The sequence below is a fragment of the Hyperolius riggenbachi genome, chromosome 8, assembly GCF_040937935.1.
Source record: "Hyperolius riggenbachi isolate aHypRig1 chromosome 8, aHypRig1.pri, whole genome shotgun sequence".
NCBI lineage: Eukaryota > Metazoa > Chordata > Amphibia > Anura > Hyperoliidae > Hyperolius > Hyperolius riggenbachi.
The window spans coordinates 61,481,400-61,505,395 of record NC_090653.1 but is presented as its reverse complement, the minus strand read 5'-3'; the positions used below and the strand labels follow the sequence as shown (position 1 = coordinate 61,505,395).

Below are 23,996 nucleotides of genomic sequence, written 5' to 3'. Positions count from 1 at the left end.
CTATGACGGCAGAGCCCTGTGAGCGGGTCAGCAGCAGATTTAATTGGCTCCTGGGCCTGTCTTTCAATGTAAGCCGCTCCCATTGGCTTACATCGAAAGACGGGGTCAGGCTCCTGACCGGCTCACAGGAACTCTGCCGTCTTAGAGACGGAAGAGTGGGTGGCCTAGGGTCCCGACGTACAGCAGTTGCGACGGGTATGTGTGGCAATTCGTCGGGATTCAGCTGTGATTGCGCAGTTTCTATACCCAGGGCTGTGGAGTCGGGAGAAAATGCACCGACTCCTAATGAATTTAAACTGTGATTAAAATAGAAAATATGATAAGATGTTCTATTTCTCAGATAATAGTCATCATAAATCATTTATATATACAGTAATAGCTGTGCTTAGTCCACAAAAATGAAATAAACCAATAAAAAATAGTTACTTGTGCTGCTTCAATAAAGCAGTCCCCGTATTTTTAAAGTCAGATATACAAGGGTTTTTTAGCCAGGTGCTGCACCCGGCTAGTTTTGGTGAGCACCCGGCTGTCATCGGTTCACCTCCTCCTATGTTGTAAGCAGAGTTGTGCAGAGAAGCACTGGCCCTGCATTCTACCATCTCACCCCACCTGGCTACTTTTTGATGCCACCCAGCTGGAAATAATTTCTGAGGAGAACTATAAGATTGTGACTGTACAGTACATATGATACACACCACACACTACATTTTATTTTTTTTCTTATAAATTGAATCTGTACAATCACAGCCCGGGTGATTTTTACAACCACCCTTCCTCCTCAGTATCCTTAAAAATTCCATAACATTAAGTTGAAAGGGCTCCATTTGTCACCTAAAATGCTACTGTGTAGAGCAAAGTCGCCAGGTCTTTGTTGGCGATAACCTGTTATTTATTGCTTCCTTACTTCAAAGCCCCCCCCACCCCCACCCCCATTTTTAATTTTTTTTAACATGAATACACTTCATTCAGTTTACCATCACAAACAATGTTTTCATTACCGCACTATTACCCCATGAGGTAAAACATGGGTTAAATTTTCTGAATCCACTATCAACAACATACCATGCGGTAATTTACCGCTTGAGCGATAACGCATGAGGTAATACTTTACGAATCGAAGCCTATGTATTTATAGAGCACTGACATCTTCTGCAGCACTTTACAGAGTCCATAGGCATGTCACTGACTGTCCTCAGAGGAGCTTGCAATGTAATTCCTACCATATTTATAGTGTAGAGTTTCCACCCTGGTAGAAGGCCAGTTTTGAGAGGAAACCAATTAACCTACCTGTATGTTTTTGGGATGAGGGAGGAAAAAGTGCCTGGAGGAAACCCATGGAAAAGAAGGATGAAAGTGAAAACTCCATGCAAATGGCATTCTAGCCTGAACTTAGTGGCGCAAAGCAAGAGTTTAATCTACTATGCCACCGTCAGGAGACATACACATGCTAGTCTTCCATCGCGCAAAGCCATTATACATGGTGGTTTGGGGTAATAGTCGCTTCATAAGTTGTTGGATAGGATTGATCCACAGCAGGTTTTTCATTGAACGGCCCAAAAATGGTTCAACAGATACAACCAAGGTTTCAAATTTCAAATGTCTTCACAAACCCCCTTGTTACTCAACAAGGATCACCTTCATTTTTCACAACTATATCACTATTGGACATTGGGGACTCCATAAAGCGGACCTGAACTCAGAACTTCTCTGCTCTAAAAGATATGCAACAGCATAATAACTTTTAAAGAAAACATGTTTTTGTTACAGCTGATATTAATGTGCAGTGTGTTTACTTCCTGCTTTCATGGAAGCAGATGTAGGCTTAACATTCTGTGCTTTCAAATGTGCTTATCTGCTGTGGCAGTCAGTTGACACGGGAGCGATCAAATTACAACTTGTGATTAGACACATATGAGGGGGAATTAGACAGGCTAAACTCTCTAATTACATACAGGGTGCATTTCTCTGTTTTCATTTTGTTCTGTGCAAGAGTTCATGTCTACTTTATTCCATGAATTTTATTTTTACGTAAAGGGTTTATCTTTGTCAGAGTTAGGCTGTGAGTTTGTGCACTTATGTTACGTAGAGTAGTGCATCTGTTTTGTCTCACTTTCTTTTTTCCTTTCTTTTAGTTTTGGGATTCAGCCGTATATATCTGGCTGTGGGTCCCCCATGTGCCGTCCCGTGATTGGACCCCCATTATCCCCAGTACCGTACGCCATGTCATAGAGTTGCCCCTGTGCTGGTGTGTGTTGCCTCTCTCCCTCGCATCATGAAATTCAGAGACCAGGTGAGCACGTTATCCGAGTGGTTCAAGGGCTGGAATGAGTGTGAGCAGACGGTGGCCCTTCTGTCCCTGCTGAAGAGGATCACTAGGACCCAGGCACGCTTCCTGCAGTTGTGCTTGGAGCACTCGCTGTCAGACTGCTCTGAGATACACCTCCTGGAGACCGAGGCTAACAGTGCTGGTGAGTGCGACCTCCAGTTATGTCTCCTCATCATCTGTAGAGCTGTTACTATTATGTATGTTGAAGGCTATCTGGTGACCAAAGCCTCGTACACATGCTAGATCAGCGATGGCTAACCTTGGTACTCTAGCTGTGACAAAACTACAAATCCCATCATGCCTCTGCCTCCCTGAGTTATGCTTAGAGCTGTCAGAGTATTGCATGCCTCATGGGACTTGTAGTTCAACCACAGCTAGAGTGCCAAGTTTAGCAGTCACTGTGCTAGAGGGTTTTGGGCGAGGCACCTAGTTGGAGCCATCTCTGGCGTGAATCTATTGTGTATGGCAGCCCCAAGGTGTCACAGAGAGATTTGTAGTACTCGGGCATCTATCTCGCCTGAGTAAAGGCAGCGTCCATTGTTCGCTTACTCACCCCGTCCATTGTGCGCCGTGCCATTCTACTTCCATAGACAGAGAATATATCTGTACATGATAGTTTACCTTCATTCACATGTACCTGTTCTCACATAATTATGCTAATGAACCTATAACAAGCCATATAAGAGTAATGATCAAACGACTTGTTTACACAATATATATCATAAAGAGAATAAGATAACCACAATCTATCATCTAAATGAAATACAGGGAGTGCAGAATTATTAGCAAGTGGTATTTTTGAGGAATAATTTTATTATTGAACAACCATGTTCTCAATGAACCCAAAAAACTCATAAATCCCAAAGCTGAATATTTTTGAAAGTAGTTTTTAGTTTGTTTTTAGTTTTAGCTATTTTAGGGGGATATCTGTGTGTGCAGGTGACTATTACTGTGCATAAATATTAGGCAACTTAACAAAAAACAAATATATACCCATTTCAATTATTTATTTTTATAAAGTGAAACCAATATAACATCTCAACATTCACAAATATACATTTCTGACATTCAAAAACAAAACAAAAACAAATCAGTGACCAGTATAGCCACCTTTCTTTGCAAGGACACTCAAAAGCCTGCCATCCATGGATTCTGTCAGTGTTTTGATCTGTCCACCATCAACATTGCGTGCAGCAGCAACCACAGCCTCCCAGACACTGTTTAGAGAGGTGTACTGTTTTCCCTCCTTGTAAATCTCACATTTTATGATGGACCACAGGTTCTCAATGGGGTTCAGATCAGGTGAACAAGGAGGCCATGTCATTAGTTTTTCTTCTTTTATACCCTTTCTTGCCAGCCACGCTGTGGAGTACTTGGACGCGTATGATGGAGCATTGTCCTGCACGAAAATCATGTTTTTCTTGAATGATGCAGACTTCTTCCTGTACCACTGCTTGAAGAAGGTGTCTTCCAGAAACTGGCAGTAGGACTGGGAGTTGAGCTTGACTCCATCCTCAACCCTGAAAAGGCCCCAGAAGCTCATCTTTGATGACACCAGCCTAAACCAGTACTCCACCTTGCTGGCGTCTGAGTCGGACTGGAGCTCTCTGCCCTTTACCATTCCAGCCACGGGCCCATCCATCTGGCCCATCAAGACTCGCTCTCATTTCATCTGTCCATAAAACCTTAGAACGATCAGTCTTGAGATATTTCTTGGCCCAGTCTGGACGTTTTAACTTGTGTGTCTTGTTCAGTGGTGGTCGTCTTTCAGCCTTTCTTACCTTGGCCATGTCTCTGAGTATTGCACACCTTGGGCTTTTGGGCACTCCAGTGATGTTGCAGCTCTGAAATATGGCCAAACTGGTGGCAAGTGGCATCTTGGCAGCTGCACGCTTGACTTTTCTCAGTTCATGGGCAGTTATTTTGCGCCTTGGTTTTTCCACATGCTTCTTGCGACCCTGTTGACTATTTTGAATGAAACGCTTGATTGTTCGATGATCACGCTTCAGAAGCTTTGCAATTTTAAGAGTGCTGCATCCCTCTGCAAGATATCTCACTATTTTTGACTTTTCTGAGCCAGTCAAGTCCTTCTTTTGACCCATTTTGCCAAAGGAAAGGAAGTTGCCTAATAATTGTACACACCTGATATAGGGTGTTGATGTCATTAGACCACACCCCTTCTCATTACAGAGATGCACATCACCTAATATGCTTAATTGGTAGTAGGCTTTCGAGCCTATACAGCTTGGAGTAAGACAACATGCATAAAGAGGATGATGTGGTCAAAATACTCATTTGCCTAATAATTCTGCACTCCCTGTATATATATAAATATATAACCATACTCCAGGTACAGGAAAATCTATTGATATTTTATTATAAATGCTTAGCAGTTCAAAAAACGGTGGGGACAGGGAACACACTATTGGCGTTTAGAAAGAATTTATGTAGCAATGGGAATTGGGAGCCTCCTATTATAGATGCTCAGAAAGTATATATGTGTGTAGTACATCTCTAACCAAAATACTGTATTTTTCAATTCATCTATATGGGTAAATGGAAATTTCATTAATCAATCTCGGGCTCAAAATTGATGCTGCAAATGATTCCTAAGAAATCGATTGTCGGACAAAATAAATTGATTCACGCCAGATGGAGCATTTTGATTGGCAGAGGGTGCTTTGCTAGCAGGGTTTGCTTTTTAGATCCCTCCCTGATCAGGTAATGATCTGGGCACATGGATCTATCCATTGGGCTACATTGACCAGTGTATGGCCAGCTTAAAGGATACCCAAAGCGAAAATAAACTAATGAAATGATTGTATCTATCTTCCTTCTCCTAAAAATCACTATTTGAGATATTCCACAGTATTTTATGTTTAAATCTACTTTTTTAAGTTTTTTAATTGTTTTTGCTCAATGACCAATTCATTGAAGTATGCCAGAGCTAAAATCTAAGAAACAATTGACCCTTTTTATCCCTTTCCTGCTCTCAGAAGCCATTTTCTACTAGGAAAGTGTTTTATAGTTGTAATTTCTTTTCAGTGAGGGTCACACTGTAGTCACTTCCTGTCTGAGTCAGGACTGAGTCAGCCACTTACATACCTGATATTTAACTCTTTCAGGCAGAGAAAGAAAAAAAGGAACACAGCATAGTTATTAGTGTGCTAGGCACTGTACATATGCATGTCTATCTCATCATGTCACACGTCACTTAGGGTATACTTTAAGAATTTGCAAATCTAAGTTGATGGAATAAACTTAAAGGGACACCGAGCAGTGCAGAAACTATGGAACGATGCATATCATTTTAAAGCTCTTTCTCCTCTTTCCAATGATATATAAACCGCCCTACGCCTTTTAGTTTTTTATGAAATTGCCGAGAAAACTAAAAGGCGTAGGGCCGCAGTTTAGGTGTCGCCAGAAAGAGGAGAAAGAGAGCTTTAAAATGATATCCAACTTTCCATAGTTACTTGTATTACACAGGACGACTTTTTCTCAAAGTCAGCAGCTCCATTGAGCAGAATAAGTGTACCTAGCATTAGGGGCAATATTTAACCAAACCTTAATTGAAGAAGCCACTACTTTATATAGTTTACATAGCTGGGCTAGCATATGACTATTATTAACTACAGAGATACCTGAGGACAGGTGAGAGTGGAGGATAGATTGAGGGTCAAACCTCCACCAACTGGAAGGTGAGGCAGAAAGACTCCAGTCCAATATCTGTCCCAGCTTTGCAACCAGATAATGCCAAAGGCTGGGAAGGGCAATACCTCCCTGTAAAGGTTCTGCACTCTCACTCTGGCTGGTTTATTGTCCCAGATATACCTGTTAATGTGTGCCTCCAAAATGAATACAACATTCCAGGCAATACAACCAATTTGTAAGCCAGATTACGGCCCAACCAAGTTTTAAAGTGTATCCGAGATGAACTTTTACTTATTGCATAACTGTGTTCCTTTCATATACTGTAGTTAATAGGGCATTCCTCAAGCCAAATACTTTTTTTTGTTTTAATACTCTTATTCCCTATAAACTAAACAAACCTCGCCCACAGTTTTTCAGAGTTTTTTTGGGAGTAGCAAGGGCTCATGGAAGCTCAGTCTGGGCAGGAGGAGGGTGAGGTAATACTAGCCAGAGATTTCAGAGGCAGAGGAGGGATTCTTTTTTTTTTTTTTTCACAGAAGATGCAGATGAGCTTGCCTGTTTGTAATGTTTACAAACACGGCTGCTGTCACTGTGTCACAGGAAGAAATAATCATATTCTATTGAAGCTTTTTGCAGCTAGATTTGCTGTGTAAACTATCTAAACTTTAGATAAGATTATGATATATAGACAAGTTACTTGTTATAGTTAGTTTTTCATCTCGGATCCGCTTTAAGGTTGAATTAGAAAAGGGGGAAAAAAAATCTGTGAGGCTTTTATTTCTTTTGGTGCTCCTTTCGGGTTTAAGAAGGAAGCGTGGAAGTCACGTGAACGCGATTGGAGCACGGCGTGGGACGCATTTGAATGGCGTACAAGAACACTGCATCCTGGGTATGTTAACAATCTCTCACCTGCCCCCACACCTGCAGTAATTAAGGTTTGAATTTCTAATTATTCCGAGTAGGTAGCTACTTGCATATCTGTTCGGGGCTCATCCCTGCAGAAGACTATCAGCAGAATCGCAGGAGCTTGACCTGGATGTAGTGGCCTCCCCACCTACCTTCTCCCAGCCTGTCTGTCCAGGGGATGGTGGGTGGAGAGTGACATCACAGACTGGATAGATGCAGGCGCTAGCAACTCTGTGTATGCAAAGGCGTCAGCAAGGTAAGCCATATGCTCACTCCCAAGCAGCACCTGGCTATTTAAATGGTTTGCAGGCTAAAGCCTGACAGCAAATTTAAAGGCACAGCTCATGTGCCTGCGCTTGCAGTTTCCAAATCTAGCAGAGGATGAAACAATTGAACTTTCTCCTGTTTGTTAGATAAAGACATTGGTTGCACACAGTAATGCAGCTAAGTGGCTAGCAGGCACAATACATCTGGTAATGCAAGTGCAGGCACATGTGCCAACTTCCTGTTCATAGTAGTGGTTATAAGTGGGCATGAAAGGCATCCTGCACATGGTGGCCCTGCTAATCACCTGATCCTCTAGGATAGAGGAGAGGGTTCAATCATTTCAACCTTTGCTTGGTCTGGTACTTCAGGTGCAGGCACATGTTCTGTGTCTTTAAAGGAAATATCAGCCAATTTAAGCTGGGAAACCACTACTTACCCTGGGCTATAAGTAGATAAATATTTGTTATACTTCCCTAACCTATGTATTGTACTGTCTACGTTTTGATATCCGTGAATTATAGATAGATATCAGCTAAAGCTTTAGTGCTTTAATGCATCCCAAAACAAAATTTTGGGATGCATTAAAAGGGAAATAAAAACTCGAGATGCTAGCATAATATTGCCCCTGTTTAACTCTCTAGTAAGGCCACATCTGGAATATGGAATTCAGTTCTGGGCACCACATTACAGGAAAGATATTGCAGTTTTAGAGCAGGAGCAGAGACGAGCAACAAAATTGATACGTGGGATGGAAGGTCTCGCTTACCAAGAAAGGTTAGATAAACTGGGTTTATTTAGTCTAGAGAAAAGACGCCTTAGAGGGGATCTAATTAACATGTATAAATACATCAGAGGGCAATATAATAGCTTGGCGGATGAGCTTTTTGTGCCTTGGCCTTCTCAAAGGACTAGAGGACATGATCTGCGCATGGAGGAAAAACGTTTTAGCCATTTATTTAGGAAAGGGTTTTTACAGTAAGAGTGATTAAGATGTGGAATGCATTACCACAGGAAGTAGTTATGGCAAATTCTATACCTGCATTTAAAGGGGGCTTAGATGCTTTCCTTGCGTTGAAAGACATACATGGCTACAATTACTAGGTAATGCCTAATGATGTTGATCCAGGGATTTTATCTGATTGCCATCTGGAGGCGGGAAGGAATTTTTTTCCCTTTTGGGGCTAATTGGATCATGCCTTGTAAGGGTTTTTTTTTTCGCCTTCCTCTGGATCAACAGGGATATGTGATGGAGCAGGTTGGTGTTGTACTTTGTTCTCTGGTTGAACTCGATGGACATATGTCTTTTTTTCAACCAAAATAACTGTAACTATGAATTCTATATAGTAGAATAGAAAGTTGCTCCAGGCATTTTCCATCTTTACTATCTGTGACTAATGGCAATCCTAATGTCATTTCCTCCCTTACTTTTTTTTCTCCTAGAAACTGCACTATCATAGCTAGCTTGCTTGGTAAACACATACAGTGCTGCCCATAATTATTCATACCCATGGCAAATTTTTACTTAAAATCTCTATTATAGCAATAAAACCTTCCTATAATTGCACACCAGCGTTTTGCATGTCTCCACAGGTATTTTTGCCCATTCATCTTTAGCAATGAGCACCAAATCTTTCAGGTTTGAGGGTCTTCTTGCAATCACCCTGATCTTTAGCTCCCTCCACAGATTCTCAATTTGATTCAAGTCAGGACTCTGGCTGGGCCACTCCAAAATGTTAAAGCGGAATATAACCCTGCATTTCAACTTTGCTCTAAAACATTATTTACAGTATATTATATGCAACCAGCAATTTTTTTATTTTTTTTTACTAGATCAGCATTGGAAGGGTTACACAGAGTTTTAAAGTTCCTGGAGATTTCTGCAGACCCATCAGAAGCTCAGATAGTTACATTTTGTCTACATAAATGTATCTATCTGAGCTTCTGATGGGTCTGCAGAAATCTCCAGGAACTTTAAAACTCTGTGTAACCCTTCCAATGCTGGTCTAGTAAAAAAAATGCTGGTTGCATATAATATACTGTAAATAATGTTTTAGAGTAAAGTTGAAATGCAGGGTTATATTCCGATTTAAAGAGAATCTGTATTGTTAAAATCGCTTAAAAGTAAACATACCAGTGCGTTAGGGGACATCTCCTATTACCCTCTGTCACAATTTCGCCGCTCCCCGCCGCATTAAAAGTGGTTAAAAACAGTTTTAAAAACTTTGTTTATAAACAAACAAAATGGCCACCAAAACAGGAAGTAGGTTGATGTACAGTATGTCCACACATAGAAAATACATCCATACACAAGCAGGCTGTATACACCCTTCCTTTTGAATCTCAAGAGATCATTTGTGTGTTTCTTTCCCCTTCTGCTTTCATGCACTGAAGTTTCAGGCTGCTCTTTTCTTCCCGCAAACAGCTTTGCCCTTGTCTGAATTTCCTCATTATGTGAAAGCCCAGCCAGCTCAGAGGACACTTTATCCAGCTTGTAAAAGATACGAGAGCAGAGAGAAGCTGCACTAATCTAAATATCACACAGGCAGTGTGCAGAGAGGGGCCTGAAAGGGGGAGTTCATAGCAGAACCACAACACTGAAGAACTTGGCAGCCTTCCAGACACTGGCCGACAAGTCTGACAGGGGAAAGATACATTGATTTATTACAGAGACTGTGATAGCAGAAAGTGTTGCAGTAAGCCAGAACACATTAGAATAGCTTTTGGAACTTGTAGGATGATAAAAAACAGGATGCAATTTTTGTTACGGAGTCTCTTTAAAGAGAATCTGTACTCTAATATTCTTACAATAAAAAGCATACCATTCTATTCCTTATTTTCTCCTGTGCCCCTCTGTGCTGTTTCTGCCACTCCCTGCTGCAATCCTGGTTTGTAATGAACAGTTTTAGGCAGTGTTTACAAACAAAAGCCTGGCTTCTAACCAGAGTATCATAGGCTGAGAACTAGCTTACTGTGTGACTCATGCAGAGCTTGGAGGGGGTGTGTAAAGCTTCTGCCAATGACAAGCAGTGCTGCACATTCCACACATTCCTGCCTCTGCTCGACAAACACCACAGAGGAAAGGAGATAAGATTTATTACAGAGACAGTGCGAGTAGGAAAGGCTGCAGTAAGACAGGCCACATTAGAACAGGTATAGGAACTTATAGGATAGAAGAAATGAGGCTTACAATTTTGTTACAGAGTATCTTTAATGTTGTTGTCTGCTAACCATTTCTTCACCAATTTTTGCCGTGTGTTTTGGGTCATTGTCATGCTAAAATGTCCACTGGTGACCAAGGCCAAGTTTCTCTGCAGACTGTCTGATGTTGTCATTGAGAATCCTCATGTATTTCTCTTTTTTCATGGTGCAGTTTGCTGTGATTAGGTTCCCTGGTCCATTTGCTGAAAAACACCTCCAAAGCATTAGGTTCCCACGACCAGGTTTGACAGTGGGGATGGTGTTCTTTGGGTTGAAGGCTTCTCCTTTTTTTACTCCAAATGAAGGAACCATCATTGTGACTAAACAGTTCAATTTTTGCTTCATCTGACCATATCACAGAAGACCAGAAGTCTTCTTCTTTGTCCAGATGAGCATTTGCAAAGGCCAAGTGAGCTTTTGTGTGCCTTATCTGGAGAAGTGGCATCTTCCTTGGTCTGCATCCGTGAAACCCAGCAGTGTCCATTGGATTGACTGCCTTGAGAAATTGCCACCCGCAGAGCCCAGGTTCACCAAGATGGCCTTGGTGGTGATTCTTTGATTCTTTTTCACCTCTCTCGCTATCTGAGATTTTCCACACTGCTGAAAATCTTGTATTTTTTAATAATACTTTGCACTGTAGCCACTGGAACTTGAAAACATTTAGAAATGGTCTTGTAGCCCCTTCCTGACTTGTGTGCAGTCACTGGTCCTCACGGAGCTCCTTTGTCTTAGCTATGACTGTCCACAAACCAACTGCAGAGAGCTGCTGGTTTTCACCTGTTGAGTTGATTAAAACAGCTGTTCCCAATTAGGGTAATTTAGTGTAGAACTTTGGATTTTCCCAAAGACTGTGACAGTTTGTGAAGGGTATGAATAATTTTGGACTGGACACTTTTTTTTTGCTCAAATGTAAATAAAATCTGAGAAATGTTTTTGTTTTTTTTTCCCACAATAATGCCTCTTGTACATCGTCTTATCTTTTGGAAGATACCTACAGTGGTTTGCAAAAGTATTCAGCATCCTTGAAGTTTTCCACATTTTGTCATATTACTGCCATAAACATGAATCAATTTTATTGGAATTCCACGTGAAGAACCAATACATTTATGGGCCTCAATTCACAGAGCTTTATCAAACACTTTATCAAACGTTTGATAATTTTCCTCATGGGTAAAATCTAATTTTGAATTCACTAAGGTGTTATAGATTTATTGATCATTTAACCGATAAAACATACGATAAATCTATAACACCTTAGTGAATTCAAAATTAGATTTTACCCATGAGGAATATTATCAAACGTTTGATAAAGTGTTTGATAAAACTCCGTGAATTGAGGCCACAGTGATGTACACGTGAGAAGTGGAACAAAAATCATACATGATTCCAAACGTTAAAAAAAAAAAATAACTGCAAAGTGTGGTGTGCGTAATTATTCAGCCCCCTGAATCAATACTTTGTAGAACCACCTGTTGCTGCAATTACACCTGCATGTCTTTTAGGGCCCTTTCACACCAGAGGGCTTTTTCGGCGTTTTAACGCCACGGCCGAAGTTGGCGTTTTCCTAGGTAAAAGAAAGTCCATAGACTTTCATTTTACCATTCACACTAAACGCCGCGTTTTGGAGCGTTGCGTTTCAACGCTCCCAGGCGCTTTTTCTGGGCCTACCGCGGCGTTTCTCATTACAATTGATTGTAATGTATAGGCGTTAAAACGCCTTGAAAACGCCTTGAAAACGCCTGCAGCCAAAACGCAGCGTTTTAGCCTTTCACCGCTGCCTGTAGTGTGAAAGAGCCCTTAGGGTATGTCTCTACCAGCTTTGCACATCTAGAGACTGAAATCCTTGCCCATTATTCTTTGCACAACAGCTCCAGCTCAGTCAGATTAGATGGACAGCGTTTGTGAACAGCAGTTTTTAGATCTTGCCACAGATTCTCGATTGGATTTAGATCTGGACTTTGACTGGGACATTCTAACACATGGATCTGTTTTGTTTTAAACCATTCCATTGTTGCCCTGGCTTTATGTTTAGGGTTGTTGTCCTGCTGGAAGCTGAACCTCCACCCCAGTCTCAAGTCTTTTGCAGACTCTAAGAGGTTTTCTTCCAAGATTGCCCTGTATTTGGCTCCATCCATCTACCCATCAGTTCTGACCAGCTTCCCTGTCCCTGCTGAAGAGAAGCACCCCCAGAGCATGATGCTGCCACCACCATATTTGACAGTGGGGATGGTGTGTTCAGAGTGATGTGCAGTGTTCGTTTTCCACCAAACACATAATGTTTTGCATTTTGGCCAAAAAGTTCCATTTTGTTCTCATCTGACCAGAGCACCTTCTTCCACATGTTTGCTGTGTCCCCCACATGGCTTGTGGTAAACTGCAAACGGGACTTCTTATGCTTTTCTGTTAACAATGGCTTTCTTCTTGCCACTCTTCCATAAAGGCCAACTTTGTGCAGTGCACGACTAATAGTTGTCCTATGGACAGATTTCCCCACCTGAGCTGTAGATCTCTGCAGCTCGTCCAGAGTCACCATGGGCCTCATGACTGCATTTCAGATCAGCGCTCTCCTTGTTCGGCCTGTGAGTTTAGATGGATGGCCTTGTCTTGGTAGGTTTACAGTTGTGCCATACTCCTTCCATTTCTGAATGATCGCTTGAACAGTGCTCCGTGGGATGTTCAAGGCTTTGGAAATCTTTTTGTAGCCTAAGCCTGCTTTAAATTTCTCAAATTTATCCCTGACGTGTGTGGTGTGTTCTTAGGACTTCATGGTGTTGTTGCTCCCAAGATTCTCTTAGACAACCTCTGAGGCCGTCACAGAGCAGCTGTATTTGTAATGACATTAGATTACACACAGGTGCACTCTATTTAGTCATTAGCACTCATCAGGCAATGTCTATAGGCAACTGACTGCACTCAGACCAAAGGGGGCTGAATAATTACGCACACCCCACTTTGCAGTTATTTATTTGTTAAAAAAAAAAAAAAAGTTGGAATCGTATGATTTTCGTTCCACTTCTCACGTGTACACCACTTTGTATTGGTCTCACGTGGAATTCCAATACAATTGGTTCATGTTTGTGGCAGTAATGTGACAAAATGTGGAAAACTTCAAGGGAGCCGAATACCTTTGCAAACCACTGTATGTCATTTCCCATCAAAAAAATACTTGCTGGTTGAAAAAAAGTAACTTTAAGTCAAAATTTGCCAGGGGTATGAATAATTATGGGCAGCACTACAGAGGGGTGAGGAATATTTTCCTTCTTGGCCTGTCACACTGCCCTCAGCCAATCAGTGAGGAGCAGGAATGTGGGAGGGGAAATAACAAGCTTCCCTCTCCCTGGCAATGTAACAGAAAGGAGCCAGGCTGACTGAGGTTAGATGCATTACAGCAGGCACATTTATGATTATATTGGAATGCGTGCAATGTAGACTGCATAATAAACACAGAGCAGTGGGTAAATAGAATTTGATTTTGTGGCTGACATTCCTGCTTTCAGTCTGACAGGCTTTACCCTGAATACCGAATAATTTCTTTTGGATAGTAGTTGTGGGTGAGCTCCCTGCTGGGGGTGGGGACTATTTCTGCCCCCTGTGGTGGTTCCGTGCAGTGACCCTGCTTGGCACCCTGCCTGTACTGCTCACCTTTGATAGTGGCCTTTGCACAAGGCTTCACACACACACACATAAATACTCCACTGTACTAATGCAGATTAACAAGCAGCCATGACTAGTACAATCAGTGTGCTACATGGGGATTCACCTTCACTACAGCGCTCCTTAACCTATAACATACGCTGATATGCTGACTCTCTTGTGAGATGTAGAATGTGGCCCTGCCCTCCCTCCCTTCACATTTGCACAGTGAGGCAGGCCGTGGCCGTGCTAGAATTCTGCTAATTAAGTCTGCGTTTGCTTGTTGGAGGATCCTGAGCTTCGGCAGTTCCGAAAAACATTCACATTTTTCTGCTGTTACTGCATCTGAGGTGACTAAATAGCCTGGAATGTGGATGAATAGCAGAAATTGCCCGCATTATTTTATCTGTACGCTGGATTTGTTTTAGGACATAACTCCAGCTGCTCCCTCTCTCCAGTGCCCTGAGTCAGTGATTGCTTCTTGTACAGTTCCCTCTGCAGCTCCTGAGCCGCTGACCACAATAAGGCCAGTGTGTCAGGAGATTCCACATAGGCTTCCATGAGGAAATCTTTCACATAATGGCTGCTGCAGGAGCTAAAGCATGCATCTAAAGCTGAATTGATGTTTAAAGATGACACTAAGCTGAAAACCTGTGGACACTATGCATCAGACTAATGATAGCTGAAGAGGCTAGGTGCTTTAAAGGAAACCAGACACTCTGTATAATAAAATATTCATACATACCTGGGGCTTCCACCAGCCCCATGCGCATGGATCTCTCCCACACCGCTGTCCTCGGCTTTCTGTATCGCCGGTACCGGGTCCCGTAACTCCGGCCAGTCTGTGCAAGAGAAGTGCGCTCTCTACGTATCTCTCCAGCAGCCGCCGATGAGATACGTAGAGTGTGCACTTCTCTTGCACAGACTGGCCGCGACTGACTAAGGACATCAGCGTGGGAGAGATCCATGCACATGGGGCTGGAGGAAGCCCCAGGTATGTATAAAACTTTTATTATACTGTGTCTGGTTTCCTTTAAAGCACCTAGCCTCTTCAGCCATCATTAGTCTGATCACAGTGTGACTGTGTCCACAGGTTTTATTATATATAGTCTCTGGTACACTGATGAATTTGGCATCCGCTAAGGATGTATAGAACATCTCTGCCATCAAGCGCCTTTAAAGTACAACTGAAGTGAGAGGTATATGGAGGCTGCCATATTAATTTCCTTTTAAGCAATACCAGTTACCTTGCAGCCCTGCTGGTCTGTTAGTATTTAGGAGTGACTGAATTATACCAGAGTCAAGCATGCAGCTAATCTTGTCAGATCGGACAATAATACCAGAAACGCCTGATCTGCTGCATGCTTGTTCAGGGGCTATGGGTAAAAGTATCAGGGGCAGGGGAGCAGCAGGATAGCCAGGCAACTGGTATTGCTTAAAGGGAAATATGGCAGCCTCCATATCCCTCTCGTTACAGTTGTCCTTTAACCACTTAACGACTGCCTAACGCCAATAGGCGTCAGCGGGTCGTTAGTGGTATAGCGTGGAAACGGTCGCTCGTTCGGGCGGCCTTTCCATGCCAGTTCACGGAGGGTGCCTCCGTGAACAGTGTGCGAGCTGCCGATCGCGGCTCGCACGCATAATGTAAACACGCGGGGAAGAAATACCCGCTGTTCACATCATATAACGCTGCCGTAAGGGAGATCGTCGATCCCCGGCCTTTGATTGGCCGGGGATCGCCGGCATCTGATAGGCAGAAGCCTATCCTATCAGGCACAGGCCGGATATCCGTCCTGCGCCCCTCAGAGGGGAAGTGAGAGGAAGGGAACAGAGGTGAGGGTAGAAAACGTTGCGTAGGGGGGCTTTGAGGAGCCCCCCCCCCCCCGCACAAATCAATAGCCGGCGGCGATCAGACCCCCCCCCCCCCCCCAGCAGGACATCCCCCTAGTGGGGAAAAAAGGGGGGGGGGAAGTCTGATCGCCCTGGCACATACCTGATCGGTGCTGCAGGCTGTAGAGCCCACGCAGCACCGATCGCTGGAAAATCCCCTGGTCCTTAAGTGGTTAAAGGGGCAGTACAGCAAAATACTAAAATTTAAAATATTTGCAAACCTGTACAAATAAGAAGTACATTTTTTTTTCCAGAGTAAAATGAGCCATAAATTACTTTTCTCCTATAATGCTGTCACTTACAGTAGTAGAAATCGGACAGAAGTGACAGGTTTTGGACTAGTCCATCTCTTCATAGGGGATTCTCAGAAAGGCTTTTATTCTTTATGAAGAGATTTCCTAAAAAGGATTTAAACAATGATGCTGGCCAGCTTCCCTGCTCCCTACACAGTTTTTTTGGCAGTTGGACAGAGCAACTGCCATTCACTAAGTGCTTTTGAAAATAAATATATCCCTGAGAATCCCCTATAAAGAGATGGACTAGTCCAAAACATGTCACTTCTGTCAGATTTCTACTACCTACTGTAAGTGACAGCAACATAGGAGAAAAGTAATTTATGGCTCATTTTACTCTGGGAAAAAATGTACTTCTTCTTTGTATGTTTGCACATATTTTTTAATTTTACAGTTTTTCGCTGTAGTGCCCCTTTAAAGGAATGGATTTGTGCCAATGCTGGAACTTTAAAGAGGCGCTGTAGTGGCATGTAGTAGAGTGCAGTAAATTATTCAGTATATCGACTTTTACAGTAATTGTCCTGGTTTCAGCATCAGAAACACTTCTTTTATGCACTGTTGGTGGACCTTAAAGAGACTCCGTAACAAAAATTGCATCCTGTTTTTTATCATCCTACAAGTTCCAAAAGCTATTCTAATGTGTTCTGGCTTACTGCAGCACTTTCTGCTATCACAGTCTCTGTAATAAATCAATGTATCTTTCCCCTGTCAGACTTGTCGGCCTGTGTCTGGAAGGCTGCCAAGTTCTTCAGTGTTGTGGTTCTGCTATGAACTCCCCCTTCCAGGCCCCTCTATGCACACTGCTTGTGTATTATTTAGATTAGGGCAGCTTCTCTCTTCTCTCTTATCTTTTACAAGCTGGATAAATCGTCCTCTGAGCTGGCTGGGCTTTCACATACTGAGGAAATTCAGACAAGGGCAAAGCTGTTTGCAGGAAGAAAAGAGCACTTCAGTGCATGAGAGATGCAGGGGGGAAGAAACACACAAATGATCTCTTGAGATTCAAAAGGAAGGGTGTATACAGCCTGCTTGTGTATGGATGTATTTTCTATGTGTGGACATACTGTACATCAACCTACTTCCTGTTTTGGTGGCCATTTTGTTTGTTTATAAACAAACTTTTTAAAACTGTTTTTAACCACTTTTAATGCGGCGGGGAGCGGCGAAATTGTGACAGAGGGTAATAGGAGATGTCCCCTAACGCACTGGTATGTTTACTTTTGTGCGATTTTAACAATACAGATTCTCTTTAAGGACAGGTTTGGGGAACACAGTTCTATAGGACCCAGAGCTTTCCTACTCCTTAGGTAAGTATCTGTTTTCTTTTATTTCTTAATATCGCTTTATAGACTCGCTTTATGCAAACAGTCTTGATTTTGGCTTGGAGTCATTGCAGAAAACCAGCCTACAACGTCAGTTGTGCCTAGAATTGACGCAGAAGTTCATTTTTTTTTTTCAAGTGATCTTTTCCAGAGCCAGTCCAACCAGCTGTACCTCTAGTAATCGCCTTAAAAATTGGCTGTTCCACATAACTCGCCAACAATAGTAGCTGCAAATCCAAGAGCTTTAGATTGCAGGATGTTGTTAGTGTTTTCAATTACTATCATCTTCTTTTGGAAGTGATGTAAGGCCCATTAAACTTAAGTATCAATTTACTATTGTAGACTATGCATGCCATAAAGCACTGTAGAAATGTCTCAGTGTAATGATGAACACTCATACTTCTAGACTGAAAGTGCTTATAAAGAGAACAAGTCGTGGGTCACAGGCTTTCTTGTCTAATTAGATTAGCATTGTTATATACGATTTTTGCACTGGTTAATTGTCCAGACTCTTTTTCAGAAAATAAAATATTGTCTTTTGTGAATAGGAACGCCTGCTACTAAAAATGAATTTTATGAGTAAAATTTTAAGGGTACCTGTCATGAAAGAAGAAATTTATACATATCTGGGGCTTCCTCCATCCCCCTTCAGGCTGATTTGTGCCTTGCCGTCTTCCTCTGCCACCTGGATTCTCCACTACGAGTCCTGGTTGGCACATGCCTGCGCACTGCAATATTACCGCAGCTTTATTCATCAACCCCCCCATGTCCCTAACTTGCTGTCCCAAGACTACCAAGTTTCACACTGGACAAGTGTGTAAGGGTGTCCCCAAATTAGTTTCAAGCAAATATGAAGCGAGAAGAATACACAGAATAACATGCTCATACTCTAATAAGCAATGCCAGTTGCCTGACTTCTGTGCTGATGTTCTGCCTCCAATACAATAAGTCACTCGCCCAGAATGAGCATGCAGATCAGAGGCTTTGACTCTGGCCAGACTCCATGCTTGTTGCAGGTGTGTGACTCAAAAACAGCAAAAAACCTAAAGTGTACCCAAGGCAACATGTAACATGAGATAAACACGTGTATGTACAGTACAAAACATGACAATAACCAGGCTGTTTTACTTGTTTTCTACTCTACATAATATTGGCGGTGACATATACTCATTATAGATTGCGTAACTAACCAATAGCGCCTCCTTCATACATAGGTTTTTTTTCGTTGTATTGGAGGATTGGCAGCAGGAGGAATCCTCCTCCACAAGTTAGTTAGGCCATTTGGTCAGTGGCGCCCTTCATCTACCAACTTTGACTGTTTTACTTGTTTTTATTTTGCTGCCTGAAAGTACATTTCTAGACATGGAAGTGACTACTCCTGCCTTGTCGGGAATATAGTAAACATCACTGATAAGAAAACTACAGCCATAAAAGTTTTTCTGGCAGATTACAACTTCTGAGAGAATAGGAAGATAAAATACATGAACGATTGCCCTTTTTCTAACCCTGGGACACTTATTAGGCTAGCACTGAGCAGAGGCAACAAAACATTCAATCAGAGCTTTAAAATGAAAATCTGCTCTTACATGAGGCTTCCTTCAGGCCCCAGCCACCTATATTTATTTATTTGTTGTATTTATAAAGCGCCAACATATTACGCAGCGCTGGACATTAGTTAAGGTTACATACAATATTTAGGGGTGACATACAGCAATATGACAATACAGGAATACAAGAAAAACCCAGATCACGCAGCACAGTTTGAGTACAATGTAATGCTTAGTCACTGGATGGTAGCAAGGAGATTAGGCAAGTTAGGTTCACTCAAATGCATAGCATGGGTGCACAGTAATGGAGGTGCATGATCAGGTAGGACACAAAAGGAGAACCCTGCCCAAAGGCTTGCAATTTAGAGGGAGAGGTAGGGACACTAAAGGTAGGGGACCAGAGTTCAGCTGCGGGTTTAGAGCACTTGTGAGGGGTGGTAGGCCAGAGTGAAAAGGGGATTTTTGAGGGCCGCCTTAAAGATGTTGAAAGAGGGGACTGCCCTAATGGGTGGAGGTAGGGAGTTCCATAGTGTTGGAGCAGCTCTTGAGAAGTCCTGGAGGCATGCATGGGACTGGGTGATGCGGGGGCGGTCAGGCGAAGTTCATTATAGGAGCGGAGTGAGCAGCTAGGTGTGTACCTCTGAATAAGATCGGAAATGTGGGTTGGACAGGTTTTGTGGACAGATTTGTAGGTCAGACACAGTATTTTGAATCTGATTCTGGACTGGATAGGAAGCCAGTGGAGGGATTCATGGAGGGGAGCCGCCCTGGTGGTGTGATGAGAGGAGTGGATAATTCTGGCTTCTGCATTCATGGTGGGCTGCAGTGGGGCTATTCGGGTCATAGGGAGACCAGACAGAAGGGCATTGCAGTAGTCAAGGCGGGAAATTATGAGGGCATGGATAAGGAGTTTGGTGGCAGAGGTCAGGAAAGGGCGGATCTTGCAGATGTTAAGAAGGTGGAAGTTGCAGGACTTTGTGAGGTTTTGGATATGGTGAGTGAAGGAGAGTGCAGAGTCCAGGGTGACACCCAGACAGCGGGCTTGAGAGGTAGGGCGATTGGTAGTGTGGTTAACATGCACATCTGGGAGGTTCAGGGATGGCCGGGGTGGGAATATCATACATTCCGTTTTTGTCTAGATTTAGTTTCCTAGCGGACATCCAGGAGGAGATGGCTGAGGAGGAGACCTTGTCCATGGTAGTGGGGGATATGTCAGGGGTGTGGAGGTAGATCTGGGTGTCATCAGCATACAGATGATAGTTAAAACCCATGGAGGAGATAACCTTGCCAATGGAGGATGTTTATAGGCAGACCAGTAGGGGGCCAAGGACCGAGCCTTGGGGGACTCCCACCGAGAGGTGGATGGGGAGTCATTGAAGGGAGGTTGTGAAGGAGTGGTTGGAGAGGTAGGATGAAGGATGAAAGCCAGGTCAGGGCGAGGTCGTGAATGCCCATGGACTGGAGGAGTAGGGGATGATCTACTGTGTCAAAAGGTGCTGCAGTCTCTCCCTCATTAATGCGGTGACTTCGGATGAAGTTGTGCACAGCCGACCGCACACCCAGGTTGATCACGTACTTGTTGCCATAAACTGCATGCGCAGTTCAGTCTTTTGAGAACGCATGCGCAGGAGGCTTACAGTGTTGCATGCATGATCCAGTTGGGTGTGCGGACTAGCTGCGCATGCGTGGTTTCGCATAAGGTCGCCGTTGCTCTTACGTGGCCACCAGCAGGACCACGGAGGACACCAAGAGGATCTCATGGGCTACAGGTGCACGGGAAAGCCCCAGATAAGTTCAGATTTTCATTTTAAAGCTCTGCTCAGGTTCCCTTAAATATAAAATAAAACAATTGGATATGTAAAATATATATATATATATATATATATATATATATATATATATATATATATATATATATATATATATATATATATATATATATATATATATATATATATATATATATATATATATATATATATATATATATATATATAATATCATTTTTAGGAGTAGGAGCGTAAATGTAATTGTTTCACCTATAAATAAATGTAACTGTTTCACCTATTTTCACCTCGGGTTCACTTTAACCACTTAAGGACCGCAGGGTTGGTGGGGCCTGATCGCTCCCCCAATCTTTATTTATTTTTTAATATTTATTTTATTATTTTACTAAGAAATGTTACTATTTCCCTCCCCCCCCCCCCTCCCCCCCGCCAGCCAGCCAATAACCGTGATCAGCTGTCATAGGCATCAGCCTATGACAGCCGATCTCTCCTGTCACACGGATGTCCCCAGTACAGCGCTGCCTTAAATTGCAGCACTGTAACTTGTAAATAGACGGTCTTCCAGTGGCGAGATTGATGGCGGAGCTCCGTCATTCCAGCGGGGATCCCCTGCAATCCCCACCCCTAGCCATTCACGCAGATTGGCGTGGTCCTGGGGCTGCCACCCGCGTTTACGCTAATTGGCATGGAGCGGTCGGCAATAAGTTAAAGCTAGATCGGGTATTGCTGCTTCCCTATTCCTGTAATTACATGTTTAGATTAATGCATGACCATGCAATTTCTATTCTCTGGGTCCTGTTGAGGTCCTTGGAGTTATTTCAGGGCAAAGAAGTTGCATATACTGCATTTACATATGTTTTCTCTTCCCTGTTTGCAGCTCTGATAAGTCAGTGGCACCAGGAATCCAAGGAGAAGGTGATCTCTCTGCTCTTATCTCACCTGCCTTTGCTGCAGCCCCGCAACACAGAAGCAAAATGCGAGTACATGAAACTGCTACAGAAGGTGCTGGCCTACACCACAGAGAGCAACCAGTACATAGAGGAGAGCCGGCAGCTTCTGTCCTATGCACTTATCCACCCAGCCACAACCCTGGATGATCGCAACTCCCTGGCACTGTGGCTCAATCATCTGGAGGAGCGAATGTCCAGCTACAGGCCTGGCAGAACAGAAGCACTCGCTACGCATGTACGACAAGGGTCTGATGAGTGGCAAGCCCCAGGGGAGTCTGGCCTGGGAGATTCAGGGCATAGCTGGCAGGAAAAGCCACTCAGAGAAAATGGACTTATGCCCTTTCATTCATCCAGCTCGGTGCCCTCTGCCATCCAGAGCATAGGCAGCAGTACAGGTACGTGTCAGACCTTCCTGTAGCTTTCATTGCTGCAGAATGATTTCCATGAACTTTACCATGAAAGGAAGTGTCTTCATGTAGCAGAATAACTGCTGCAGAAGGGTGGAATTGAAGCTGTCCATGTGTGATTTCGTCAAGCCGTTGATAAGGTTTATTGTTATAGTTCAGAACAATGCCTGTACAGGTTAGGAGTCGGGGAATAGCAAGATGACAAGACAAATAACATTTTGTATTGCGCTTTTCTTCTGGCGGACTCAAAGTGCTTGAGGTGCAGCCACTAGGGTGCGCTCTGTAGGCGGTAGCAGTGTTAGGGAGTCTAGCCCAAGGGCTCTTTACTGAATTGGTGCTGGGAGCCAAGATTCGAACCTTGGTCTGTGTCAGAGGCAGAGCCCTTAACCATTAACCCCTTAACACTATCCAGCCGCTCGCGGACAACCTAAATCTAATCCTCTAATACTTTTAGCCATAGACCCTGAACAAGCATGCAGCAGATCAGGTGTTTCTGACATTGTCAGAACTGACAAGATTAGCTGCATGCTTGTTTCTGGTGTGATTCAGACACTGCTCCAGCCAAATACATCAGCAGGGCTGCCAGGCAACTGGTATTGTTTAAAAGGAAATAAATATGTAAACCTCCATATTCTTCTCGCTACAGTCCTTTAACCATTTCTGCCGCCCGGACGTGAAGCTTACGTCCGGGCGGCTGCTCTGCTGCACCGTGCTTTGGCGTGGGCGCGCCCCGATGGTGTCCCCCAGTAGCCCTGGGATCAGTGAACGGGAACATGGTTCCCGATCATCAGTCCATGTCCCCCGCAGAAAAACTGAAGCGCTCTCACAAGAGGCTTCAATTTTTCTGCCCGGAAACATTTCCGGATCACCCTTGTACTTCCACTTAGCGAGAAGCACAAGGAGGGAAAACAAAAATGAAGGTGGCCATCTTGTGGCCAAATAGTAAAACTACATCTACATATTTTTTTACATTACAATTTACACATATAACAACATTAAAAATTAACTGTTTATGTCCCACACCAAAATATTACCCAAATAATATGTTTAATGGAAAAAGAAAAAATTACAATAAAAAAAAAAAGACAAATTACCTAAGGGTCTGAACTTTTTAATATGCATTTGAAGGGGGTATACTACAAACATTTTTTAAATTATAAGCTTGTAAATATTGATGTACGCAAAATGGAAACAGTGCATCTTCATTTCCAAATAAAATATTGGTGCCATACATTGTGATAGGGACAAAATTTAAATGGTATAATAACCGAGACAAACGGGCAAATAAAATACATAGGTTTTAATTATGGTAGCGTGGATTATTTTAAAGCTATAATGGCCGAAAACTGAGAAATAAAGAATTTTTTCCATTTTTTTATTAATCCTGTTAAAATGCATTTATAAAAAAATAATTCTTAGCAAAATGTACCACCCAAAGAAAGCCTAATTGGTGGAGGAAAAAACAAGATGTAGATCAATAAATTGTGAGAAGTAGTGATAAAGTTTTTAGCAAATGAATGGGAGGTGAAAATTGCTCTGATGCATAAGGGGAAAAATCCCTGCGGGCTGAAATGGTTAAAGAAACTCTGAAGTGAGTCTAAATTGCAGTTTTTAACTAGTATTTATGTAAAGCACTATAGGTAATGCTAAACCGCCGCATCCCCGCAGCAAAACTTATTACATACAGCAGATTGCAGCCCCCTTAGGTTAGTACATGCAGCAGATTGCAGCCCCCTTTGGTTATTACATGCAGCAGATCGCTGCCCCCTTAGGTTATTGCAGGGTGTGCGTTATTTCCGGCAGCATGCAGCAGGTCGGA

General features: G+C 42.9%; 1 protein-coding gene across 2 annotated transcripts in view; it reads left to right on the top strand.

The window, feature by feature from the left end:
• The window catches only part of SAMD4B (sterile alpha motif domain containing 4B), a 77,112-nt gene that overhangs the window by 12,745 nt on the left and 40,371 nt on the right, over positions 1-23,996 (top strand). For both annotated transcript variants that reach the window (XM_068250474.1, XM_068250473.1), the window contains exons 2-3: positions 2,133-2,468; positions 21,698-22,165. In XM_068250474.1, coding sequence (XP_068106575.1) covers positions 2,273-2,468; positions 21,698-22,165 — 664 coding nt within the window. In that variant the 5' untranslated portion in view covers positions 2,133-2,272. The remainder of the gene's footprint in view (positions 1-2,132; positions 2,469-21,697; positions 22,166-23,996) is intronic.